At 38.1% G+C, this 26,465-nt stretch overlaps 1 protein-coding gene across 1 annotated transcript; it reads right to left on the bottom strand.

The window, feature by feature from the left end:
• LOC111862008 (PMS1 protein homolog 1) lies at positions 1-26,212 on the bottom strand. The gene is made up of 14 exons (XM_023847039.2): positions 25,963-26,212; positions 22,396-22,460; positions 22,194-22,314; positions 20,889-21,053; positions 20,096-20,370; positions 17,938-18,063; positions 17,582-17,728; positions 14,837-15,967; positions 9,401-9,545; positions 8,070-8,367; positions 4,514-4,696; positions 2,227-2,354; positions 1,218-1,372; positions 1-369 (listed from the first exon to the last, which is right to left on the bottom strand). Exons 1-14 carry the CDS (start codon positions 26,111-26,113, stop codon positions 187-189), a joined length of 3,273 nt encoding a protein of 1,090 aa, XP_023702807.1. The 5' UTR covers positions 26,114-26,212; the 3' UTR covers positions 1-186.
• Positions 26,213-26,465: the final 253 nt, after the last annotated feature.

Below are 26,465 nucleotides of genomic sequence, written 5' to 3'. Positions count from 1 at the left end.
TTCTCTTAATGTGATAATTTATTTCATGAATGTATACAAATATTTTTATTATTCCATACATACGTATAGGCAACAGAAAATGTTTACTAAGAATAACTGAATAGTGTAGCTATCACATGTCGGTTGAGAAAATAAAAATAAAAATTACAGATTCAGGTCTATTACACCGCAGTTCTCACCAATACCTTAATTCTTCTGTTTTTGTAACTCCACTTCTGACAAGTCCTTCAGTACAAAAAAGAATGGCTTCCTATGGAGACAGGTTGCTCCTAAATGAGTGAGATTTGACTGCCAGTAGTGCACAAGGTCTTGCAATGTCTCTCTCTCCATAATTCCTGGGCACTGGCGTGCTATTCGAACAGCCTCATCCTACATGCCAACAAGAAAATATTAAATACAGGTAACCATAAGAGAAAGGGTCCTGACTCTAAGCGAAGAAAACATTAGGTACTTTGCCCACACTGTGACTTTTTCAATTCATACAAATAGTTTATCTTAAATGTAACTTTAAACTTCAAGATTTTCATAAATTTTTATCGCTGACTTCATACATGCATAACAACAATTAAATGCAGTTCAGATTGTTACCACCAGATAAAGTTGGATCTAACCAAAATTCATTTAAGATATTAACAACTGTTTTCAAAAAGACTGTTCATCTTGTCAAAGAAACATACGTTACATACAGTTTTCTCATAGGTTATATACATTTTGTCCACTTAACTCGAATGTTCTAAATATGAATTCTAGCTTCCACATGAAGCGGCCACTTGACAAATGTACCTGAAATTATTTTATGTTGAATTTTATTAAGGACTCCCAATATTAAATAAACATCTAAATCTATAAATATGAACTTATTATTCCATTTTAAACCAGGTATCAAAACTGACCACATACATATGTACTAACTTCACGAAAATCAATGAAATGGGTGGTGGTGTTTTTCCACACGTACAGACGTACAACAACAAACAGTCCTTTCCTGGGGAAAGAAACCAAAGGCTATGAAAAGAAGTATCTCCAACCTGCTGGAAATCAAAGCCTGGTCTTCCAGTCAATATCCTAATCACTGTACTGACTGCATGGCTCCCAAATGCATCAGTTAGAGCTCTCAAAGTGTGGCATAAAATTACCATGACAGAATTCTTTAAGTTTTATATACTATCAGGAATGTGTATCTGAAAAAGTGAACTTACATTAAATTTAATACAAACCCTTATATAACATTTCACTCTCTCTGGCCGGCATTTCTCCAAACAACTAGAGCCATTTTTCTTGATCAACTCCAACACATCCTTCAAGTCATTTACTCCATAGAAACTGATATTACTTGCTGTTTCTGTCAGCATGCAATACGCCCTGCCTGATCCTGCAAAAGTTCAGGACATTTGATCATAACCAGTGATATCCCAAGTATGTGATTGATATCCCAAGTATGTGTTTCAATCACAAAATTTCAACCTAAAAAATATTTTAAAACAAGTACAGAAAGACTTTCAGGTACCCACATTTTTGGTAAATATCATAGGAAAGAAAACAATTAAAACTTAATAACACATTAAGATGAAAGAACATGCCATTTCACGTATTTATGTGTTTCTGGAAAAAGTATTCCGTTTGCATTTAAGGACATGAATGGGTTAAAGGATTAAACAAACTACCCTTAATGATATGAGCCAGGATAGGGTGGTCGGTATAGCAACTGGCTATAGGCTGAATGACCAAGAGGTTGGAGTTTGAGTCCCAGTAGGGTCAAGAATTTTCTCTTCTCCATGTCATCCAGACCGGCTCTGAGGTCCGCCCAACCTCCTATCCAATGCATACTGGGGGATCTTTCACCGGGTGTAAAGCAGCCGGGGCATGAAACTGAGCACTCACCTCCAGGTAGTAACAAGGTCAAGAGAATGTGGCTCTATACATCCACTCCCCCATACATCTTCATGGCATAATAATTAGTTAAGCGCAAGGATATCTTTACCTTTAACTTTTACCCTTAATGATATAGACTACACAGCTAAGGAAACATTATTAAACAAACTAAGACACTCAGTGAACCTAGCTCACACACAATACAAACCCTAAACCAAAAACCATCTCACATAAATATCACATTTATGTAATCACTGTTTAAGTATTCTGCATTCTCCATTCCTGTATCAATCAATTTGCATGTTCCATCTTCCTAATCATTTAATGGATTCTGATGAATGCTGAAGCTCTTACCTTCTGTTAATTCAATTCTGAAGCCATTTTTTGAGATGACATCACTTGTGATAATTACCGCATTTTTAATTATATCATATGTTTTCTTCAACGAAAGTAAAATTTTCCAGAGTTCTGGACCTAGAATGCTGAAAGAAAATATTTGTATTGAAAATAGTTCCATTTTTCCCAGTCCCATTGCTACAAATTTGTCTTATTAAGCAGTTTGTGACAGTCAAACTGCTGGTTTTATTATTAGGTAAATTTTAAATTTGATTTCATTAAATTCATCACTGATACACAACATACACGTAATTTCTACTTGCTGAATTCTGTAAAAAGTAATGGCTAAAATGTGTTTGTTCAAGAAATTAAGCAGATTACAAAGATACCTATCATCTCTTAATTTGACATTAACTTTATCAACGTCTGGCTGTGTTACTGTATGGATTCTAATAATGGTCACTTAAGTTCTTTAGTCCTGGCAAGTTAAAATATGTGGTGCCACCTGTGTTTCCACTTGAATTTCCTCAACTGTATCAAATCTTCGCTCCTTAAACTTGATTTTCATCTTGCGGAAGAGAAAGAAGTCGCATGGAGCTAAGTCTGGCGAGTAGTGTGGGTGGTGAACAACTGCCATCTTGTTTTTAGCCAAAAATTCCTGCACAATGTAAGCCATATGCGGTCATGCATTGTCATGGTGGAGTACCCAGTCATTCGTGTGCCACTTCTCTGGATGTTTTCTCCTCATGTCCTCCCTCAAATGCCTTAGAACATCGCGACAGAACTCTTTATTGACTGTCTGACCAGGAGGGATGAATTCCTTATGAACAATCCCGTCAATATAAAAAAAAAACAGATCACCATGGACTTAATGTTGCTCTTGACTTGTCGAGCTTTTTTGGCCAAGGTGAAGAACGGCTCTTCCATTGTGATAATTGCTGCTTACTTTCAGGGTCGTCGCCATAAACCCAACTTTCATCACCAGTGACAACCTTTGAAATAAAGTCTGGATCCTCTTGAAGCTGCTGTTGAAGTTCCCTGCAGACTTCCAAGCAATGCTGCTTCTGTTCATTTTGCAGCAGTCATGGCACAAACTTCGCCGCAATCCTCATGTTCAGTTCCTCTGACAAAATTCGTTGACATGTACCATAACTTAGCTATGCTACAAGCTGGAAGGTCGCGGGTTCAAGTCCCGATGAGGTCATTTGATTTTTTCAGTTGACCTAATCCTTCCAGTTGCACTAGGCCCTGGGGTTTACTCAGCTTCTAACAGAAATGAGTACCGCGAATTAATAAGATAATTTTCCTGGGGGGTAAAGCGCGGCCGGTGCGTAGGGCTGACAACCTTACCGCCATCTTTGAGACGACTGTCTAGACAATGTGGGACCCTCAACGTCTCACAATCCTATGGGCCTTCACAGCTTGGTACAGGGTTAGCTTTACTTTTCTTTTTACCATAACTTAGTCCCAAGGTGTTACGAGGTCCTGGATGGTCAGTCTACGATCTTGCAGAATCAGATCCCTAACTTTCATGACATTTTCTGGTGTGGTGTCAGTTGACAGCCGTCCCGAATGATCGTCATCATCAGTCGATGTTCAGCCATTTTTAAACCCTTATACCAGTCGTAAGTTTGTGTCTGGCCTAAACTGTTGTCACCAAAAGCTTGATTCAACATTTGGTGCATTTCTGCAGCGGTTTTCCCACGTTTAAAACAAAACTTTATACAGACATGCTGCTCTCTCAGGTCAGCCATTGTAAAACCGCAAACTCACGGAAATACAACAATGGAAATACATTCACCAACAATAAACCCAGCCACTCAACTCAACACCACTTGCCACACTGATTCAAGGAGGGTATGTGGGGATATACCTAGTGGTATTTCGATGTACTCATAACCATTCACACACAAAATTCATATTTCGGGAACTTTTGGATTGCACCACGTACATTTCTTGTGTTAAAACCTATATATATAAAGAATTCTCATACAGAACAAAATTCCAGCACATTGGATTTGAGGTTTTCACAACAACCAAGAAGCAAGCTGAACAACCTGCTGCTGGCTTCTTGTTCATTGTCTGTTTAGCATATCTTCAACACTGAAGATGGAGGCAGTGTTTTCCTTTGAAATGGTGGTGAACCTCTACCAGACTACACAACACCACATCCCAGATGATGATACTCTTCAAAATATTTTGGTCCTGTGAATCTTTCTGGACGGAGATTTTGCTTACCAGTACTTACTTTTATCCTACATACATATGTAAAATTCACTTCACCAGTGAGCCACAAGTTAAGTACCTTTCATCAAGAGGGATGCTGGAGTCCAGCTTCATCAGAGGAATACTATGATCCAACATCAGTCTATAATAGACAACTGTTTCTTGCAAACCCCAGTGACGTACTACACCAATTTCATTCTCTTTCCTGTACAACCAAGTCCCACTTGGACGGAGTTGCCCAATTAGTATAGGAACTATATCCCTGCAAACAAAAATAATATGTAATAAATTAAGAGACAAAACTTCATGGAAATAGCTCATACTGGCTAGGTTTCCTATGCGGAAAACATATACTGTAATATCTCTAAAATTTTCATTAAACTTTAAATGAAACCAAAATGTATTCCTTTCCTTCAGTATCAATTTATCTTCATAATAATGGTAATAATCTACTGTGGGGGTATCTGGTTCAAATTTTGGTTAGAACAGATTTTTTGTTGTCTTACTGACCAGACTGGTGAGTTCATCAAAATATTTTACTGATATTCATTAAAAATTAAAAATTGTACCTGGATGTTTACTCAGTTTCCCATAAACTAAATGAAATTGGCTCACATTTTATATTTTGCCAATTAAGGGAGGAATCCAATACTTGCGACATCATTTCTTTTTTTCCTCTTCAAAAACACAAAGGACTACAATTTCAAAGTCAGTGAGCACTATGTCTGCGTATTACCTTCATGGAATTTATGCATATAGTAAACAAACTGAGTACGCAACCAGATAATCACTGACGTAAACAGTTGCTCAGACAGGCGTTTCTAACGCCTAACCACAGCCTACAGGACATGGTGTTTTCTATATGGTCCGTGCTGAGGTTATACAACAAGGACCAACTGGACAAGCAAGTGAGGTGACAGCTGCATTACATATCATAGCATCCTGTTGCACATCACTTATTTAGAGCAATGACTAGTGAAGAAACAGAAAACTTGCATGCTTTAGTTTTAGTGATCCACAAACGGTAAATTAGTGAGACTGTTACAGTTACTTGTAGTTATGGGTTACAAGCAATCAATAAATCCAATTTACAATTCAAACACGGTGTCTTAGCCACTAACACGTGACAATATTATTCTCCCATCTATTCTTAGGTCTCCTTCCAATATAAACTAATAATTACAGAATTTAGTATCAATTTGTGTGCATAACTTCCATTATTATGAACTCTTAACAGCACTGTATTTTTCAGATACAACCTTAAAGTTCCACACTGTCACAGTGTTTTTAATAGTTCAATAGTTATCATTATCATACAGCTAAAAACAAATTTTGTGTAATAGCCATGTCATACTTTTTTTATATTGTTCAATGTATGGGTGACTATAGATGGGGTTGTGATTGGTAACTGGATCTATTGAACATTTACAGATCGTAACTACAAGTAACTATAGCGCTATTGCTAATTCACATACTCAGCAGTTCATTACAGCATGTACTGAGTCTTCTCAGTCTGCTGTGTCTTCACCAGTTGCCTGGTAACGGCTTACAATNTTATGTTCTTCAAAAATATGGTACTGTATATACAGTTATATTAGTGTTTAATTTTTGGTAAATTATACTGCCTTATTGATTTACATTTCTTTTTGTGAACTTTGAAATAAGTAGAATGGGATATAGAAATGTGTATAAAGTAAACCTTATTTTTTGTGTGATTCTAATTTGTTCTGACAGCGTCTGTAGTATTTCCATTGTACTTTCATAACATAAGATGCATGTCCACTAATTCAGGACCTGAATAGCCACTTCTGTGCCAGATCAGTATGTAACAAGCCTTCCCATGCTCAGATTGCTTTAGATTGGCTTGAAATGTATATATTAGTTGTTATGTGTCTGCGTACTGTACAGCACTATAAATTCAGATCTCTACTGTCAGGTACTGTGAACATAACCCAGAGTTCAGTATCAAGTGGACATCTATGAGGGGCAGTCAAATGAAAATGGGTCAGAAGCCAAAACATATTAAAGAACATTTCTTACCTCAAAAGTAATCTCCAAAACTGTCAATACATTTATCCCACTGGGAGATAAGACGGTCAATCCCATCCTTGAAAATGCTTGTGGGCCGTCTATGGAACCACATCTTTACCCAGCCACCATATCTTAGTCCGATGCAAACCGATGTCCACGAATGTCTCTCTTCAGGTCACCAAAAAATGTGAATTACACATGGGGAGAGATCTGGGCTGTAGGGGGGATGGTGAAGCACTTCCCAACCAAATCTTTGTAGCATATTCCTCACAGAGTTGGCAGTGTGGGGGCGCGCATTATCACGAAGAAGGATAATGCCGTTCGATAGCATTCCAGGGCGTTTTGTCTTTATGGCACGTCTCAGTTTCTGCAAAGTGTCTTCATAGGGCTGTGCACTGATTGTGGCCCCATGCTCGAGAGATTAGCCAAGCAGAGGGCCCCTGCAATCGAAGAAGAACGTCATCATCACTTTACCGGAACTTGTGTGTATGGCTTTGGATTTCTTCGGTGGGGGAGAATTCACATGTTTCGACTGTTGGCTCTGCTGTTTGCTCTCAGGTTCAAAATGGTGGCACCAAGTTTCGTCCCCAGTGGCAATACGGGACAGAAAAGCATACTCTTCCTCATGGCATCATTGAAAGTGACCCCGTGATGAAGCCATTCTCTGAGTCTTCTGTTCCTCCGTGAGCTGATGTGGAGCCCACTGTGCACAGATTTTGTGGTACAGCAGGTGTTTTGTCACCATGGCGTGTACGGAACTATGACTTATTCCCAACAAAAGACCAATTTCTTTAACAGTGATCCGTTAGTTTGCCCAGATATGACCATCCAATTCAGCAATAACATCTGGAGTGATGACACAATGAGCCTGTCCTGGGCAAGCATCATCTTGCAGTGACACACGTCCCTCTCAGAATCTCTTATGCCATGCCAGCACACACAAACGTGACATGCTGTGTTCGCCATGAACAACAGACATGCGATGATGAATTTCTCGTCCTCCTACTCCTTCAGCAGTCAAAAAGCGCACTACACTTTGCTGTTCTTCTTTACCCGCCTCCATTACTGATGTTGGACGACCACATGTAGCGCTAACCTTACTTACAGCACAATAAACAAACGACAATTGTGCAAGGGCGCGTTGTCACCGTGCTTTCCCGAGTCCCCACCAGATGTTCCTACCGTAAGCAAATTCCAGTGTTACCAACTTGCACGCTGTGTAAGTTATGCATGGTGACCCGTTTTCATTTGACTGCCCCTTATACAAAAATATGAAAATAAAGTTATATCCTTTTTTAAGATTTACCACCACACAGAATTTGAAGACTAAATTAAGGGTTTTGGTGCTATTTCTACTTCTAAGGTCTTCACAACCATAGTTCTTATATTATTGACAGTATGAAATTAAATGTATGGAGGTTGAGTGACCTCTATTGGCATATTTAAGTAACAAGTTTCATATAAATCTGTCACCTGGTTCGGAAATTATCAGAAGTGGATGTAACATGGAAAGACAATCATATAGCCACAATGTTTGTCCTTATACAATAAAGGAAGCTGGCCAAAAATGACAAAATAAGTTTCAGCTTGTTTCCAATACTCACATTAATTCATTATGTGCTGGAACACAATCTTCTTTTAGTTTGTTTAATGATACATCCAGGGCCATCTCCCTTCTGTATGGTCTTTGACAAATCTTCTTGTTCCAACTTTTACTCATAAAGCTCTTCACACTCATTACTTGTTCCCCACTAATTCTGTCAGCACTGTACTTGCGTTTCTTATCCATTTCTTTTGCCAGCTTCTCATATTTGATGTGCTCTTCAACTGGAAGTGCACGCCACCGTTCCACAAGGAGCTCAGAAACTTTGGTGAATGCAATACCAGGGAACTCTTTTAAGACTGAAATTGATGATGGCTGTCGGTTAATTAGACTAAGCATAAGCAAGGCAAAATGAAGTAAATTCAAAATCATACTACTGTTAGGGTGCAGGTATCAGATTAGACATCCAGGTTACTATGTTTTGTGGTTTATTTAAGGGTGATGATAGTGACAGTACTTCAGAATGATTCAATTAATTATGAAATGAAAAGGATATGGAAGAAATCAGTCAAAGCGATCCTCAGATTTGCCTGAAGGAAGCCACGAAAACTTCTGTTGGATGACCTGGTACCGCAGTTGAGATTAGAATCAGTTACCTCATGATTACAATTGATGATAAAGCTTGAGCTGATTACCAAAGTCCAAGTTACTATGGTAGTTGTAGATGAAACATGCGTGACAACAATGTAGACTCTATTTCTGGGTGACAGCATCACACAGTAGTAAGCTGTACTGCATATCTTTTGGAGATCACTACTGCCTTTGTCTTCCATGTCTAAGTCTAGTTTTTTACAGTGAGGAACAGTCAACCTGACTCCAAAGCTGGCGTACCCTTTGCCAGCTGTTCATGGGTGTTCATTCAGTAATTGTATGGAGTTATGTTCTGCACATTGCTGATGGATGGTCAAAGACAAGTTCAGAAACTTAACTTTCAGGACAGCATCTGTGAAGTTCAGATGTACGGCATGCATTGTAAATCAAATAGAAATAATGAAGATGGCAGGACAATCAGAAGAGCTTGAACACTGCTTTCAATGGCACATATTTAATAGGTATTTTTATTATACTGGCAATGATCTTGAAATCATAAGGGTTTATGCATATGTTGTACAAGCCAGCCTAGGTACAAAGTTTATTATAATAAAATCTGACACAGGACTCAAAACGTGTAAAGTTTATACAAGTCTTTGAGTAAAATGGCCCTTAAAATGAAATAAGTAAACCAATATCAGCAAAGATCAATAAAATTATGTGTGGGAGTACCACAATGAGTTTCATTTAAATTTATATTGTAGTAAGGGCACTTTTACTTGTGGACAAGTGAAAAGTTACCTTTAGGACGCTCCTGTCTTGCAAATTTTGTGAAGGCACTCTGCTCCTTACAACCCATTTGACTGCTCACACTGTGGTTGGAAGAGTTCAGAGTTTCAGCCATCTTTCGGGAGGTAGCTGATTTTGGTAATAACACTGAAGGACCCTGCAAACATCCTCAGTTTTCAAACTCACCCACTGAGAAGTGTCATATCTGTCACTCTGTATACTCCACTCTGGATGCAAAGATATTGTCACATATGAAGGGTTAGCATGACTGATAATGGGTCCTAGATTTGAAGATTAGGTTTATTGAACACTTCTTCATAATTACAATCAATTTTAGCGCTATCGCTGATCTTCACAATTCACTAGGACATGCTCCAGTCTCATCCTCATATATTCCAACTACTACTAGCTTCAAAGTCAAAGTCACATTGCGACTGACAATAAGTCTTGGCGTCGAGCACCATATTTATTACCGACTAGCTGTACCCAGCCACGCGTTGCTGTGGCAGATCGAGTGAATTGCTTCTGCTCTGCGAGTACGACGACCTAAGTTTGATCTTCTGCAAGGCATTATTTGGATGAACTAAAGCAGATCGATTGTACTGAAGAAGAAGAAGAAAGAAAGTTATAACAAAAACACATAAAATTGCAAAACATTAAAAAAGGAAAGAACATGAACTGGAAAACAAAGAAATAAAAAAATAAAAAATACCAACGAAATATTGCAATTCAAACGCAGATCAATTGACACAGCTCACTCCCACCACCAACTGCACTGAAAAATAAGGAGAACAGTTAAGAAAACGAAATGAAGAACAATGATAAATAAACTATACTCACGAAATGAACGACGTATAACACGTTACAGTATATTAATATTGAGTACAATTAATATTTTAACAACCAACCAACCTGTCACAGGTGTGACATATGTCACACATGATTTTAACATCATAAAGTCTTAAAATATATTTTTAGGAGTGACATATTCTTGATGTCCTTTAAATTGTTGCATTATTTATGTGTACTTTGATAATAAGAATATGTCGCGTGTTATCTATGTAATGTTGTTGTGGTCACATGTCTCCTATTCAGTGCGACAAATAACTTCCACGTACATATCGGATTCAGCGAAGAAGTTATTGAACGCTCACTTTTACACCAGCGAGTACAATTATTATCACGTCCAGTATCACCAAAAAACTCTTCGGAGCTGGACTGTTATAACCTGGTTTCAGACGCAATAGAGGGCACTTTCGCTCAGGGTTCGATTTCCCGTGTTCTGTGCTCGTTGCCACGGTTATTCCTAGGCAACGATCTGTTGGTATTCGATGGACGACAGAACATCCTGTAGAAGTGTTTGGTTTCATCCATCGTTACGTAACGGAACCTCTTCTCCTCTTATCTCCAGGGAAACGCGTTCGTTGTTTCGGCAATTCCTATGCAACGGCCCACTGTTATTACGTTTCCATGGAAGTATACTTTCTGGTTTCATCCGTTGTTACGCAACGGAACCTCTTATCCTATGCAACAGTTCTAGCATTACTATGGAAATGACTGCTGGATGTAAAAACATGTGACATGTTTTTACCTGTTTTTACCTGTCACAGGTGTGACATCTATATAATAGCTATATAAAAAAACGCGTGTATTCGAATGCAACATTGTGTCAAAATTTCAAAGCAATTGGTGAAGAACTTTCGGAGATCTTCGATCAGAGACAAACGAACATTTACATCTTTATTTATATAGATTGACAGTTATGGGCTGTTTTTGTGGGGGGCCCTCTCTGACGAGAGGATGGGTCTGTCATTTGTACATGCTGCTGGCCATTACCAGCGCAGTCTTTCTCGAGTTCAGGTCCCTTAGGACTCGCAACCATATTTTACTGTCTCAGATTTGATACTTCCCTTTTCATTGCCTCCTATGACGCACAGGGTCAGGGTGGAAGTATTCGACCCCACCTCCACACAGGTTACACTACTAGACTTTGAAGCTAGTAGTGTAACCTGCGTGGAGGCGGGGTCAAATACATCCGTGACCCTGCAAGTCGTACGAGGCAACGAAAAGGGAAGTCTCAAATCTGAGACAGTAAAATATGGTTGTGAGTCCCAAGGGATGCAGACCTGAAAAAGAATGTGCTGGCAAGGACCAGAGAAAAGGGCACAGACCCAACAGAAAACACAGACTGTACTGTTGATGAAGCTTGTTTACCTCACTGTTGCTTAGAAATGGACTCCCTATTCTTGTCACGCACTGAAGTGAAAAGATCTTTACCAAGCTGCTGCCTAGCAAAGATCATTTTCCTCTGTTGTTATGGAAACGGTAATTTTGCTATTGTTGCCTGCATTAAGAATGTGTTTGCCTAGCAAAAGGTATTTTCTGAAGAAAGCAGTCTTCTGGGATTTGGCATCGTGTATATGTGGTGTTAACCGACGTTTCGGAGGAACGTATCGCCTCCATCTTCAAGGTAGAAGGAAAAATATAAGAAATCCGCAAGCGAAGAGACCATGAGAACCGGTAAAAGCAGACTGGTCATCTTCATTATCTGAGAAAGCACAGGAACAAACCGACAAACTCTTTTTCCAACACAAACAAGAAACTCGATTGAATGACTACAAAACCTGCCGCCAGCAGAACACAGATATTCAGAACTACCAACCATCATTATGTTCAAATAACTAACACCAATTAATCTATTTTGGCATATAAGTGCGGTGAATTTAAGCTCCATACATAAAGCTCGCAAGCTTTTTTTTAGAAATGACAACATGGGTAAACATAAACCTACAGGATAGAGTGTCCCACATTACTTTAAGGGTCTCTGATTTGGGGTGGGCAGAGTATTTGGGGGGCCAGGGTGCATATTGGTTTATAATGTATTTGAGTAAGGTTAATCAGTGGTGATAATATAATTAAACAAACCAACCTATATTTGACAGAATAAAACTGACACCAAAGACATCAAAAGCCCCCATGCACCATACACCAAAATATATTAAAGCAGAAAAGTAACTGGGTCTGCTTTTACCGGTTCTCACGGTCTCTTCGCTTGCGGATTTCTTATATTTTTCCTTCTATCCTGAAGATGGAGGCGATATATTCCTCCAAAATGTTGGTTAACACCACATATACACGGTGCCAAATCCCAAAGACTGCTTTCTTCATAGTCACCGCCGTGAAAGCCTCAAATTTTACACAGGTATTTTCTGGTTCCATAGCTTAATGCTCTGCACAAATACGTCACAATATCAATTATATTTAGAATTTACAAAACAACAAGTCATATTCATTCACCACATTTTTATATACGTCTCAATAGTATGGATTCTGGATCTGATACACACAGACAAGAAATTATGTTTGGTAAAGTATATTACTTGCCTATTTTAAACACATTATGCAAAAAATTTGAAGTTGTGATGAAGTTTGTACATAATCTCACAACAAATAAGAAACGATATAATCCAAACTTTATACACCAAGATATCACGACAGAACCGCCACTGCAGAAACTTGTGAAGAAAAGAATATAGTAATATGGACGTGTGATATGCATGGGCAGTAAAATTCTTTCCAAGAGATAAAAATTAAAATGTAAAATAAATGACTAATAGGTGAGACCATGGAAAAAAAAGTGAGGGAAAACAAAATATGAAGCCAAAGATGTAAAAATATGCATGCATGATCATATGATGGCAATGGATGGGGAAGTGTTTTATCATAAAACCTTATCTAGAAATAAATATACTTACACAGTGTGTCCAGGTTCTGTTAGGACTGTGTTCATTAAAAATACAAGACATGAATTACTTTCAAGATTTCACTCTTTTTGTTCAAAATAGTCTCCTTCTGAATCAATACATAGCTGGAATCAATTGAAAATTTTTCGAAAACAGTCACTGTACTCCTTTTGTGGAATCGCATTAAAAACTGTGGTACATTCCCTTTGGATGTCCTGGATGGTGTCGTGACAGTCTCCTTTCACTGCCAACTTAACTTTTGGGAACAACCAGAAATCTGCTGGAGCCAAATCTGGCGAATACGGAGGATGATCAAGGACTTTGATCCCTTTTCTGGCTAAAAAATCGTGCACAATCTTCGATTTGTGGGGTGGGCCACTGTCATGGAGGAGCGACCAGGAACCTTGCTCTTGATATTCAGGTCGAATTCGAAGAATTCTCGCCCACAAATGATTGAGAACTCCAAGATAATAATCAGGATTCACTGTTTGATCTTCTGGCAGAAATTCCTTGTGAATTATTCCTTTGGAATCGAAGAAAACGGTTAACAGTGTCTTTACTCGACTCTTCTTCATGCGCACTTTCTTTGGTTTCAGCTTCTTTGGGCTCAACCAGGCTGCACTCTGCCGCTTTGTGAGAGGCTCATACTGAAAACACCATGTCTCGTCACCAGTAACAATTGATTTTGTAAATTTTGTATCACTTTGGGCCAACCATAACATGTCTTTGCAGTGTTCCACTTTGGCATGTTTTTCATCGCCTGACGGCGCATGTGGTACAAACAGCGCACAGACCTTCCTCGGTCAAAATTTGATGCACACTATTTTTTGGTATTCCCAAAAGCTCCTCAATAAGTCTTGCAGAAACACATCTGTCTGATGCAAGGATTTTGGTCACTTTTTTCACATTTTCTTCAGTGCAAGTTGTTCTTGGCTTTGATGTACGTGGAGCGTCTTCAATGTCCTCTCTGCTGTTACGAGATACAGTATACAACCAAAAAATGTTTGAGCGACTCAATCACTACCATACACACTTTTCAACCCCCATTTTCTGACGAGTGTCAGAAGAGTACTGTTACATTCAAGGTCAGAACACATGATGCAGCGATGCTTGCTCTTTGAAATTATTGACACCCACAGCTGAAACTTCAAGAATCTTAACGTCACAACTCACCAACAGGTGGCACTGCAGGGCTAAATTTAAAAAAATGTGTCCTAACGGATCCTGGACACACCATGTATTAATCATATTCCTTTTGTTTTCCTAATATTTGTTGTATGCAAAAGTAGTTGATATGATTCACACTAATGATCCACAAGAATTTCATTCATGAATTACATTAATTATATGAGTTCAGGATAAACTTTTATAGGAAGATGACTAAAGAGATAATCCTCATAAATTACAGCTGTCACATTTCGTCTCACAATTCATTAACAGGGACAGAAACTTTTACCACTGATTTTGTTAAATATTCCTTATTCCAAATACAGACTACAATTTTCTACAAATAAAGTCAGTAATTTTTAATTTAAATAAGGTGATCTGTTCGAATCTTGAAACCCAAATATATACAAATTATTATATTTACTAATATCTTTATAGATTTTAGTTGCTAGTACAAAGCGTTTAGCTACTCATGAACTAACAACTACCTGGTACACAATGAAGAATAATGAAATAAAATAAATTGACATGATTTTACCTGCATCACTTTGCCATTTGACCCCTTCAGCTGACCTTTACTCCATACCATTGCAAAATCACCATCGTCCCACACATGCTCACCGATGCCGGGTAGAGGAATTGCAGCAGTATTTGTAACATCTGAAACTAAGTCACTAATTAAACACGGCTGCTTTTCTGAATCGGTCTTCCCAGTATTTTGGGTCACAGAACTTCTGTCACTTGGTACTGAAATTATTTTGCTGTTGTTTGATGAACAACAGTCCATTTCTTCATCAAAATCTGAACTAAAGAAGAAATTAAGGTCATCTCCCTGCGTCACATCTTTAAGAACACTTTGTGCAGACTTCTCAGTACTACTTGCAATGGACGTATGTGTCTTCTGTATTACATTTGTCACTGAATCTAATTCGTTTAATGTTCTGGTATTAGTACTGTTACTTCTGGTCTGGTCCATGCCCTGTATCTCTACTTCATGTTCACCATTTCTTAACTCAAAGTCTGCAGCTGCTGATGCAGGCTCATGGCCAAATTCATGCTCTGTGCTTGAACCCAGCATCAGTTCATTGCAATGCAAGTGTGAGTCATGACCATCCTTTTCACTCTGTTCATTCAAACTTGTTTCAGGTACATTTGTATTAGAGGGGCCAACACTGGGCCCAATATCAGTTTCTCTACTGGCAAACCTGCAATCAGGGTTTTGGTTACCACTAGTATACATATTCTTTGTTACAGTCCATCCATTGCATGCCATCTCAGATGCACTTGTTAATGTTTCAGCTTGGACTACATTTCCTAATTTGTTATTTACACATGAGTCTCTTTCTTCATGTGAGACACTTTCCATTAAGTCAGCTCCTGCTGCATTTAGAAACCTCTCCTTACCAATCTGAGTTAAGACAACAGCAACATTTTCTGCTTTGCCACCTACTGCAGTATCCACTTTCAATTGTTTCCACTCCCTCCCTTTCTGTTCTATGCTGTCTGCTTTCCCCCTGTTCATGCCTGATATATGTTGTATGTTAGGTGCATATGTTGATTCTCCTTCACATACAGCTGTTGTATCTGGAGCATTAGACATCTGCCGTGGATCTTCTTTAACCTCATAATATGATGAAAGCAAAATCTCAATTTTTGATAGCACTTCATCCTAAACAAAACAAAGAAACAAATTACTGCTAATAGGTTTGTATAGCATTTGTGATGTTCCTATCAGCTTCAGTGCAGTGGTGCAGTGTATAACACTGAAATATAGGAATATATGTTGAAGCTGAAGTGGAACAGATGTGGACAGGACCAGGTATCCCAGAATTACTGTACTAAGAAATGAACACATGCATATTTTGTTTATGTTCTTCTGTATACAGTAAATTCCATTATCTGGCATGCACAAGGAACGCAGCACACCAGCTACATGAATAAGTTGGCATGACAACTCTTACAGAAACCCAATACAATATTTTGGTTTTATTTCTTGAATGGGTGTCTTCACAGGTGACACAGTATACTGGTAAGTGAAAATCTTTGAATTCATATACTGTAATGCAATCAACTAGCCTCTACTGTAATTTCCAGGGATTAACTAGTGATGGCACCTACTCATCACTGCTAGTGGCAGGTGAACACATGAACATAGCAAGTTTATTTTTTAATTACTTCATAAATATGTTTAATTTTTTTTTTGTGGGGGAGGGGGCAGTTAGATTAGAAATCCAGATGCTTAGATGCCAGATAACTGTGAATTTGATGTACTTATATTTGGACTATATTATACTGTCACAAATGACATTGCTGCCAGAAGACATAAGAGATGACACAAAAATATACAAATATCTTATGTCAAGACTGACTAACCACAGGATGGTATCAAGAACACCCAAGGGATCACTTCAAATTTCTTCCTACAGTATAACACAAATCTAACCATGGAAAAACTCTTTTTGACCCAACAAACAGAAGTGGCAGGGCTAGAACAGAGATTCTCAACCTTTTGCATCTTGCATTACACTGGTCAGTTTATCAAAAACCCATTGTCCCAACATGGTAAGAAAATTGTTTCTTTTTTTCCATGAACTGTAACTGTGATTTTACAATTATGTATATGCTAGGCATTCTCACACCGCTTAAAAATCTGTACCCTAAGAGTTTAAATTAACCAGTCTCAACCAAAAACAAAATCATTCAACATTTAGTTTAGTTCTACCATAAAAAGTTTAACTCAAACTGATCACACTGTTTGGACACTGCTACCTTCAGAGTGACAGAAAGATAACACTTGCTTTCACAAATTTTTGTTTTCAGACATGCAAAAAAGGTGTCAATGGATCATCTGACTTCATAATGTGCAGTATTAAAAGGAATTTGCTTTTGTAACAGTAAGGATAAGGGTACTGTAACTGTTAATACCATATTTCAGTGGTCATGTATCTGAGTTTAAAGGTACCCACAGTGTTCACACTTAGGAATGGACAATACTGTTTCATCATTTAAGTTAATTAAAACACTTCTCATCCCTGACCTAGGCTAACAGTACACAGCTTCTTACCTCTGATAATGAATGGATTTACAAAGCCCTCAAAACACAGCACTCATGAATACTGGAAAATCAGACAACTCACTTCCAGCATGCATAAATAAATGATCACAAAAACATCATAAAGGAATAAAAACTTAAGTACATAAATTAGTATTCAATGAGGTGCCTAATTCATATTAATAAGCAAACAAGCACCACATAAAGATGGTCATCTAAATACGTGCATACCTCTTCCTTCAACAACACTCGTGTTTTGTTTGGTTCGAGGTTGGCGTCCAAACCTCCAGGGGACATAACAATAGACAGAAGACAGAACGGGTACTTATGAGTCAGTGGCTGGCCAGAAAAGCACTCAGCAGTGTACTTCAGCACCATCTAACAACACAATGGAACAGTTGCATTGTTTAAGAACCTGAAGATTTGAAGTGTTTGATTTTTAGGTTCTCACAGCAGTGACTATGAAGAGTATTATCTTCTGGGAAGTGACACTGTGTAGTCTGGTGAACTTCTACTGAAATACATGGCATCACATCCCAGCAGATAATATTGTAAATGAAGTACTGACCGAAAGGTGCTACACGTACCTTTTCTAGCTTCTTATATCGTACAGGGCGTTTGTTGACATACAGCATCATGCACTCAATGTTTGATGAGCACAGTGCTGCAAAATTTTCAGTATCTCTTTTTGGAACCAACATGTCTACATTCAACTGGAAACACAAAAATTTGGCCGATATAACAGAAACATACAAGACATATAAATCAATATTACAATAAAGATAACAATATCAGACATTGTTCTTTCTTCTAAATCTGTATCCAGATATTCCAGGAACTGTGCTGATGGTGAGAAATGTAACATACATAACTGGCATTCTAAGTATGCGCCAGCAACATACAACTGAACCCCCCTTTAATGTTCTTCAATCTAATGTGTCCAACTGTGTTCCTGTCCCCACAAAAGCCTCTGTAACCTACGCTGTTAGCTCTTCTTAGAGTTTTATTTTACTGAAGAGATATGAAGTGACAGGAGGTTGGAGAAAACTTCATAATGAGGAGCTTCATAACTTGTACTCTTCTCCAAGTATAATTAGAATGATCAAGTCAAGGAGGATGAGGTGGGCAGAGCGTGTAGCATGAACAGGGGAGATGAGGAATGCATATAGGATATTGGTGGGAAAGCCAGACAGAACGAGACCACTGGGAAGACCAAGGTGTAGATGGGTGGACAATATTAAAATGGATCTTAGAGAGATAGGATGGGATGGGATGGTATGGATTGGCTTGATCTGGCTCAGGATAGGGACCAGTGGAGAGATCTTGTGAACACAGTAATGAACCTTTGGGTTCCATAAAATGCTGGGAAACTCTAGAGTAGCTGCGGAATTGGCAGCTCCTCCAGAAGGGCTCAGCTCCATGAGGAAGTAAGTTTGTTCTGTTTACTGTTAGTTCTGCATTTTAAGCAGACATACTTATCTCCGTTTATTTTGTTATGGACCTGCAGATAATGCATTCTAGCCTTTTTTTGCTTCAAACTACTATCCAAAAGCATTCATTGTCAAACTATGTTTCATTTTATCACAATCTGTAACACATCCTAACTTCTCTTCAGCTGACAATTTTATAATGGATACTTTACCACTTTACTACTGATTTCAGCATTTTTTGTAATTCTGACTGGATTCTCCAAAAATTTCAAACCCATCAATTGACCTTAAAGAATGAAATATGAAATCCTGTAATTACCTAATTCTTTATTTCTTAATAGCTGTTTCAAAACAGTTCTTCAATACAGATCAATTCTGAAACCATTTTCTTTTGCCTTCCAAGGTTTGGATACTACGTTCCTTGTCCCTAAGCAATGCTACTGATAATTCAACTTTATTCTAGGCCTTCCACGGCCCAAGTTCCATTCTCTGTGGTAAGACACAATTTCGTGGAGCATTGCTCCACTCATTTTTCTACGATACTGTAATCACACTTACTTACCTCCTTAACCAATAACTCCCTATAATCTGCATTATGCAAACTTCTAACATTATAAATATTAAATCTCATATTATGAAACATCACTTAGGTCATTGCAAGAATCCATCCCATTTTGAAGTCACAGAAGTTCATACCAAAAAAATTCTACAGTGAGGAGGGATAACACACACTAACCCCCAAACTGAAGGGTCATACCTTGTCAGATGTCCTACAATTGCTTATTTAGCATATCTGCAGGTATCATCCACAGCTGGAGGCTGCCTCCTCTATCCACAGCATGAAGACATGCCACACTGTGGTGACTGGAAACCTACCTAACTTAGCCTTACATATTTTTCAGTCTAGCGGTCAGAGGTTTTGGCTACAAATCCAGAGGTTCGGGTTCAATTCCCGGCACTACCAGATTTTATGAGAAGTAGTGGGTCTGGAACAGGGTCAACTCAGCCTCGTGAGGATAATTGAGGAGCTATTTCAAAGGAATAGAGGCTCTGGTCTAGAAAACCAAGATTAACGGCCATCGGGATTCATTGTGCTGACCACGCCACACCCTCTACCTGCAAAAGTTGGCACTAAACTTCGCCGTCAAATGGCGGTCGCTTGCTCGGTCAGTATAGTTTGCTTGCAGAATGAAATCACAGAGTTTTGTTTGAGAATCCACATGATAGGGGGTTACTTCAGTATTCTGTTATGCTAATAAATAACAATATTATTTTCTGATTCCAGAAAGTCTATCACCAATATTAGCGCACTTGCCTCTGTTTCTTGCAGCACAAGTTCCTCAAGGTTGTTGGAAATGTGGTACCCAACAACTTGCATCACTGACTGCTGCAAGCTTGTGCAAGCAGCCTTCTGCCATAGTAAGCACTTATTATGACAGAAAGTAACTCGAAGGCTAGGATGAATAACTGCTAGTGATTTAGCTATGTTATCAGCTCGCTTCAGTTCTTCTGCAGCCCTGCGGCCTGCATTCAGGTAATTCTTTCTGACCGGAAGGTTTCGAAACAATTTATTCACAGTCACCAATGTACCTGAAATTTTTAATGATGCAGTGTATGTAACTTCATAACTAATGAAATACAATGACGTCCTCTTTAAAATGTATGTAACAGGGAGAAAAGAATTTCTGATGTGACATTCTCATGGTAGTGGGTCTGAAGATTAACATCTTATTGGACATGACACCATGTACCCTGGTAGATATTTACTGATGTTTGTGAGGAAAATGCCACCTCCATCTTCAGGATAGAAGAGTGAAGGGATAGGGGCCACATGTCGCTCTGAAATGTCTGTAAATATCTACCAGATTACACAGTGTTATATCCCTGAAGACATAAATCTTTCAGTTCTGACAAAGTTTACTGACGTGACAATATAAGTTACAACATGTGGAATTCATCATTAGAAGGGGCAACTTTTACTCTGAAGGATGGGACATAAAAAACCTTCAATATTTAATTAAAACATATTTTAATGTAATTTGACATTGGAGAAATATATTGATGCAACTCTCATTTCCACACAAGTCTTCCAATTAAATCCTTCTTACCTTTAGCAAAATGTGACGGTTTGGTGGCAACAATGTTTCCATCATGGTTTAAGGTGTATACCATAGCAAGTTCATCTTCATTTGTCCGAGTTGTCACAGTAACATCTGCCACACGACATATAGCACTTAAGGCTTCACCACGAAAACCATAGCTCTGAAGTTTGTCTAAAATATGACAATTAACAGCTGATAATCCAGAGTTATTGTTTATAGAATACAAGGTACAGTATCACTGGTACAAAGCAGGTAACTCCACCAGTTTCCCATCCCACCATTTATGTGCTCTTTCATGCCTCTGAAAGTCTGTTGAGTCACTCCTCCCTACACCTTGTTTTTTATTTGTTTCAAGTCAAATTAGGATACGATATGATTAAAAAAAGTGTGTTCAGTTCATTTAAAGAACAAGAAGCCCACAGTTAAATTGTAAAATTTCAGATCATAAAATAGTTGAGGAAACAATTCAAAGCAACCTAAAATGTCAGTAGTGGCACACAAACGATAGATCCAAATAAGAGTATTAAATCTGTAAGAGAATAAACTTCTGACACCAATTTGGGCCAGAGTTACAGATATCTGGCTCAACATGTGGAGAATTTAAGTAAATTTTAAATTTCAAAATGCTGCATTCATGGTATTAACTTGCACAAGAAAATTTATCATTTACTTGAAAGATTTAATGCACACACCAAATGTCATTAAAATCCTTAGTAATCATGTAATCTGTGACGACATGCTTGCTTGTCTTTATGTACTGACTTTTAGGCTAACAAGATTATCATTAAAGAGGTTATACAATATCAGCTCAAATGAGAAGGTTATTATTGAAGTAATTACAGAAGAACGTGCACACAGCAGTCTTTTCCTCTTTCACGGTACAGCACACAAGGAATAAGGAAAACTATGAAATAATACAATGTGCAACACTAACCTTCTCAGTGCAATTCTCTATAGAAAGGCTTCAGCAAGTTTGAAAATATGTTGCTAATATTCCTGCTAAGTATAGTTCTGTGTATACTCAGATATCTTAGTTGTTTTATCAGATGTATACAGAATGACAAATTACATAATGCATGTCTCCGTTTGTACCACAATTTAATATACATGATTCAAGTTTAATGTGAGCCAAGAAACCATAACGATGCTATTTATTCACCTACTTATTGTATGATTTTCTTACGATGTTGTCAGTTCAGACTACAGGGTATTAGTACAGGAAGTTTAAATGCTGAAGACAATGTATATAACAGTGATTTTAAAATAACGGACAGAAAGTACATGAATGTCTAACGTAAGCTTTCCACTTACCAAGATCTGCATATCCACCTATTTTTGACGTATAACTTGGCAGACACATATACGGAGTGTCTGTTCTCTTAATGCCACAGCCGTTATCCTTTACGTCAATCCGATCAAGTCCGTTATTTTCCTGAAACAGTAGTATTTAACAAATTTTCATCTGGCAAAATTTCAGATGTTAATATTTCTATTTGCAACTTGTCATACTTACAAGTATTACATCAATACTGGTAGCTTCACCGTCCAGTGCATTTTCCATCAACTCTTTCACAACACCTGAAACAGATGTTACTATCTGTGTACTTGTTATGAGTTTTACTGTTGACGATGGAAGTTGTTTCATGGGCATTTTCCACAATTATAGACAGCCTCAGCTTTTCCTATATTTATAACAAGATATTTTAGCCGAAATCCATTGCTTAGGTTAAGCCAATCACCCACGCAGAAATCACCCATTCACGTTATTCCGCGCAAAATGTGTTGCCAACATTTCTCTTACTGCGATGCCAACTTCTATTCCTAAGTAGCTACCTTCACGCTAATCGGCACGCTTGCGCGGTGGCTCTAAGGAATGCTTACCCTGTGCGCGCTTTGTGTGTTAGATTTTAGGTCACAGTATTATGTGGAAAATATGAAATGTCAAAGCTCGGCAGCTTTATATACTCATCAAAAGAGCCTAGTCTTGCATGCCAAACTTAGGTGATGACATTCTTTGCGTTTAGGATCACAAAAAGTACCGGAAGAACTCGTGTTATTTAAATATTGACGGGCCAATGTAAATTTATAGCATAAAGATAAAATGGAACATAACTTCAGAGCTAGAGTGCTGGACTCATGGATATATCGTCACACGATCGAGTCCTAGTCGAGGTACTCTTCATTTTGTTGTTTGCAATTGCAAATATGTTACCAAGTATTGTTTGTGTGTGTGTGTGTGTGTGTGTGTATGTAGGAATTAGGTTAACCTTCCACACAACAAAATATACCCGCAATTTACAATTCGACTTTTAATTTCTGTTACATATTTCGGTCGTACAAGACCTTCATCAGGCAGTTATAATACGTTTAGTTATTTAAATACCGATAGGGATCCACACCAGTGCAACGTGTCATATTATATCCTCATTCATTCATCAATAATCTGTCAAGACGACAGGTACACAGTCTCTTCCAAAACAGTTCCTCCACTTGATGCGATCTAGAGCTTTCTCCTTCAAATGAAAATATCCTCTTCTGTCCCCAAGGTCATCCAGCATCTTCTTACGCCTTCTTCCTCGTCTTCTGGTCACTTCTATCCGCCCTTCTATCTTTCTTCAGTAACTTCTTTTAGAAGGCAGTTACCGCGTAATTATATACTAAGAGATACAATTTGCCTCAGTTTGGTAAGTATTACAATTAAAATGGAAGATACAAAGTAAGATAAAATATAAAAATGACATATACACCATATATCAAGATGCATTAAGTGATACGTGTTGAATATATTATGGAAATATTAAAAATATTAAAAATGCTTAGAAATGTTTAAAATATTTAGTATGGGAGGTTAAGAAATATGTATGCCAACTTAATTCTTAGGTTCCAATGCTACAGTGTAGAACTGGGCTTGTTACTGTATGTCATACGTAGGCCTTCGTTGTTAGAAGCTTTCTACGTAGTAAGCCCGGTCGTGGACTCCAGAGCCAAGTTTCTATCTGCAAGAATGAATATGATGTACGGGCTGTTAATGTGTGATATATTAGTTATGCATATTTCACGATATGTATCTTTATATGATCATAAAATATGACGTAGGCGTTTCATCTAGGCGTATATATGTTCGGTGTGTTCTACCTCTATTTTGAGGGGACATTTATTATGTCCTGCTTAAATCGAGATTCTGTCTACGTCAAATTTATCGAGTGTAAACTTAAAGATTCGTTATGATTTTAATTGTAAAGTTAAAAGCAGTGGTATCTTCTGGGATATAACGCCGTGTATTCCGTTTGAAGTCAACCGACGTTTCAAGGGAACATATCTCCTCCGTCTTCAGGGTCGGAGAATAAACTGAGCAAGATACCTGCGTGAAAGCGAACAGATGTGGCTCTGCTCCTGCTTGCCACCTGCTTTCAGGCTGGTATCTTGCTTGGATTATTCTCCGACCCTGAAGATGGAGGCAGTATGTTCTTACGAAACATCAGTTGACTTTCAACGGACTATACTAAACTCAAATCCTACTTACATGCAGTATTTCACTTCAAATTCATAATTATGTATACGCGTTATCTCCGTACCATATTTCACATGCTTAATGGTTTATTAATTATCTTAAATCTCAAAGATACAGTTTTATTTTGTTGTTTTAAGCTCTACGAAACCTTTCAAAAACAGAAAATTGCATATTTTTCGAACATCTGTCACCATAAATAATTTCGGAAGTCTCGATCTCCCCTGACGAGTTCGTTCGTCCGCTATGTTGTCATTACCAACTGCTGGAAATGAAATGTACGCGGTAGGATCGGCCCACAATGGCACAACGTTCATACCACATTTTGTGGAAATCAGTTAACTAGTTCAAGAGCTTAAATAGACACACATATACTACAGCACTTTTATACATCTATTTGGGGGAGGGGGAAGTAAAAAATAAGTAAAAATAGCTCTGTTGACGGTTGCAGTCGAATACTGATTTACAAAACAACTGTATTTCTTCTCTTTCCTTTTTCTTTTATGAAATGAGAACGTAAACAAATTAAATTATATTTCATAATAATTATTTTTACAATACCAATTATAAACAAAAATTATTCCTGTAAGCGGCAGCATAATTCTTAATGTAACGCAGTTGTAAGGAAGAAAACGGTTAGAAATTCTTCTCAAAATTCAACCTCAATTATAGTTATAAGAACAGTAATTGAAGTCCATAGGTATTTATTTATTTATTTATTTATTTATTTTTTTGCGAATCATCAATTAAAACAAGTGGAAATGACATGCTTGGAATTCCATGCCAGTGGAGCTGACAAGTTCCAACAGATTGGATACCAAGATACAGCGGTAACCTAATGCGTTTCAATTCCGTGAATTCTCATGCGCAGATTAAAAAACTAAAATAATACACAAAACAAAAAAAAAAACTCCGTAAAAATTTACCGTGACTGAAATGGTTTCCCTCAGGATCTTTCGATCTGGGCTGATGAGTTTCTTGGAATGCGACTGCAGTATCTTACACGAAAGAAACGGTACTGCAGAAATAAATCATGCAGCACTCCAGTAAGATGCAGTCCTGCTTAGAGATTAAGCTTAATATCTTAGAAGCAGTGCCTCTGCTGCAAAATTCAGCAGTACAATGCATACTTGATAGAAAATTAAGCAAGACGTACGTTAACCATCAAAACGGAGCCGAAGTCGTGACACTATGAAAGAATTCGTTACTCTTGAAATAACTATAACTTGTAATAGAGTGCGTTCTACATCTTGATGAAAGCATTTATCTCCCTCTTCCTAAGCCCATTCAATAGCGAATGCTTAACTGACATGAATACATTGTAAAATCTCAACATTGCCGTACTGAAAAGACCAGTGCTGGAAGGTTTTATCGCCAAACAGATCAGCGTGTGTGGGGCCCGATTTCAGTACGTTGTGATTCCTCCCCGCCTCCTCGGCCAACTCCCCCCCCCCTTCCTGATTAATCCAACCACGAATATGATGTCGTCTGCATTCCAGGATACGGTTGCTGCTATGTCGTTAATACAGAACAAAGCTCACGATACTTTCATTAAAAAAAGACAGTCTTTACCGGTTCCACCATTTTCACTTGCAGCGCCTTTGCATTCCGTTGAACTTTCGTGGGTAGTGTTGGTTGATTTGGTTGTATCGTGGCTGAATTCCAGTGAACAAGAAGGTCTAGAAGCTTTTGCCGAATAAAGAATAACTATTTTCCTGTCCATATTATGTACGCTGAGTTGTTCACAATAATAATTCCTCGGAGGCAGACAAAGAATGGCACTACATGAATGAACACGGATAATTAGAGGGCTTGTTTAAAGAACACGAAGTCCGGTGTACACTAACTCAAGACTCCCACGGCCCCTAACGTCACGTGTTCGAACTACGAAGGAAGCGCTGATAGACTTCTTCGGAAGGCAGTGGGAGGTATCGACAACAAAGAGAGGGTATGTTTCGTATCCATTTTCAAGCATTTTTCTTAAGTTTTTTTCGTGCAAAGATAAGCACGAAATGATCTCGATACTGACCGAACTGTCAATCAGCCCGGAACAACTGAATTATTTGCTATGTCCG

The sequence above is a fragment of the Cryptotermes secundus genome, unplaced genomic scaffold (assembly GCF_002891405.2).
Source record: "Cryptotermes secundus unplaced genomic scaffold, Csec_1.0 scaffold181, whole genome shotgun sequence".
NCBI lineage: Eukaryota > Metazoa > Arthropoda > Insecta > Blattodea > Kalotermitidae > Cryptotermes > Cryptotermes secundus.
Note: the sequence above shows the minus strand (reverse complement) of the source record. Positions and strands in the feature narration are given on the sequence as shown.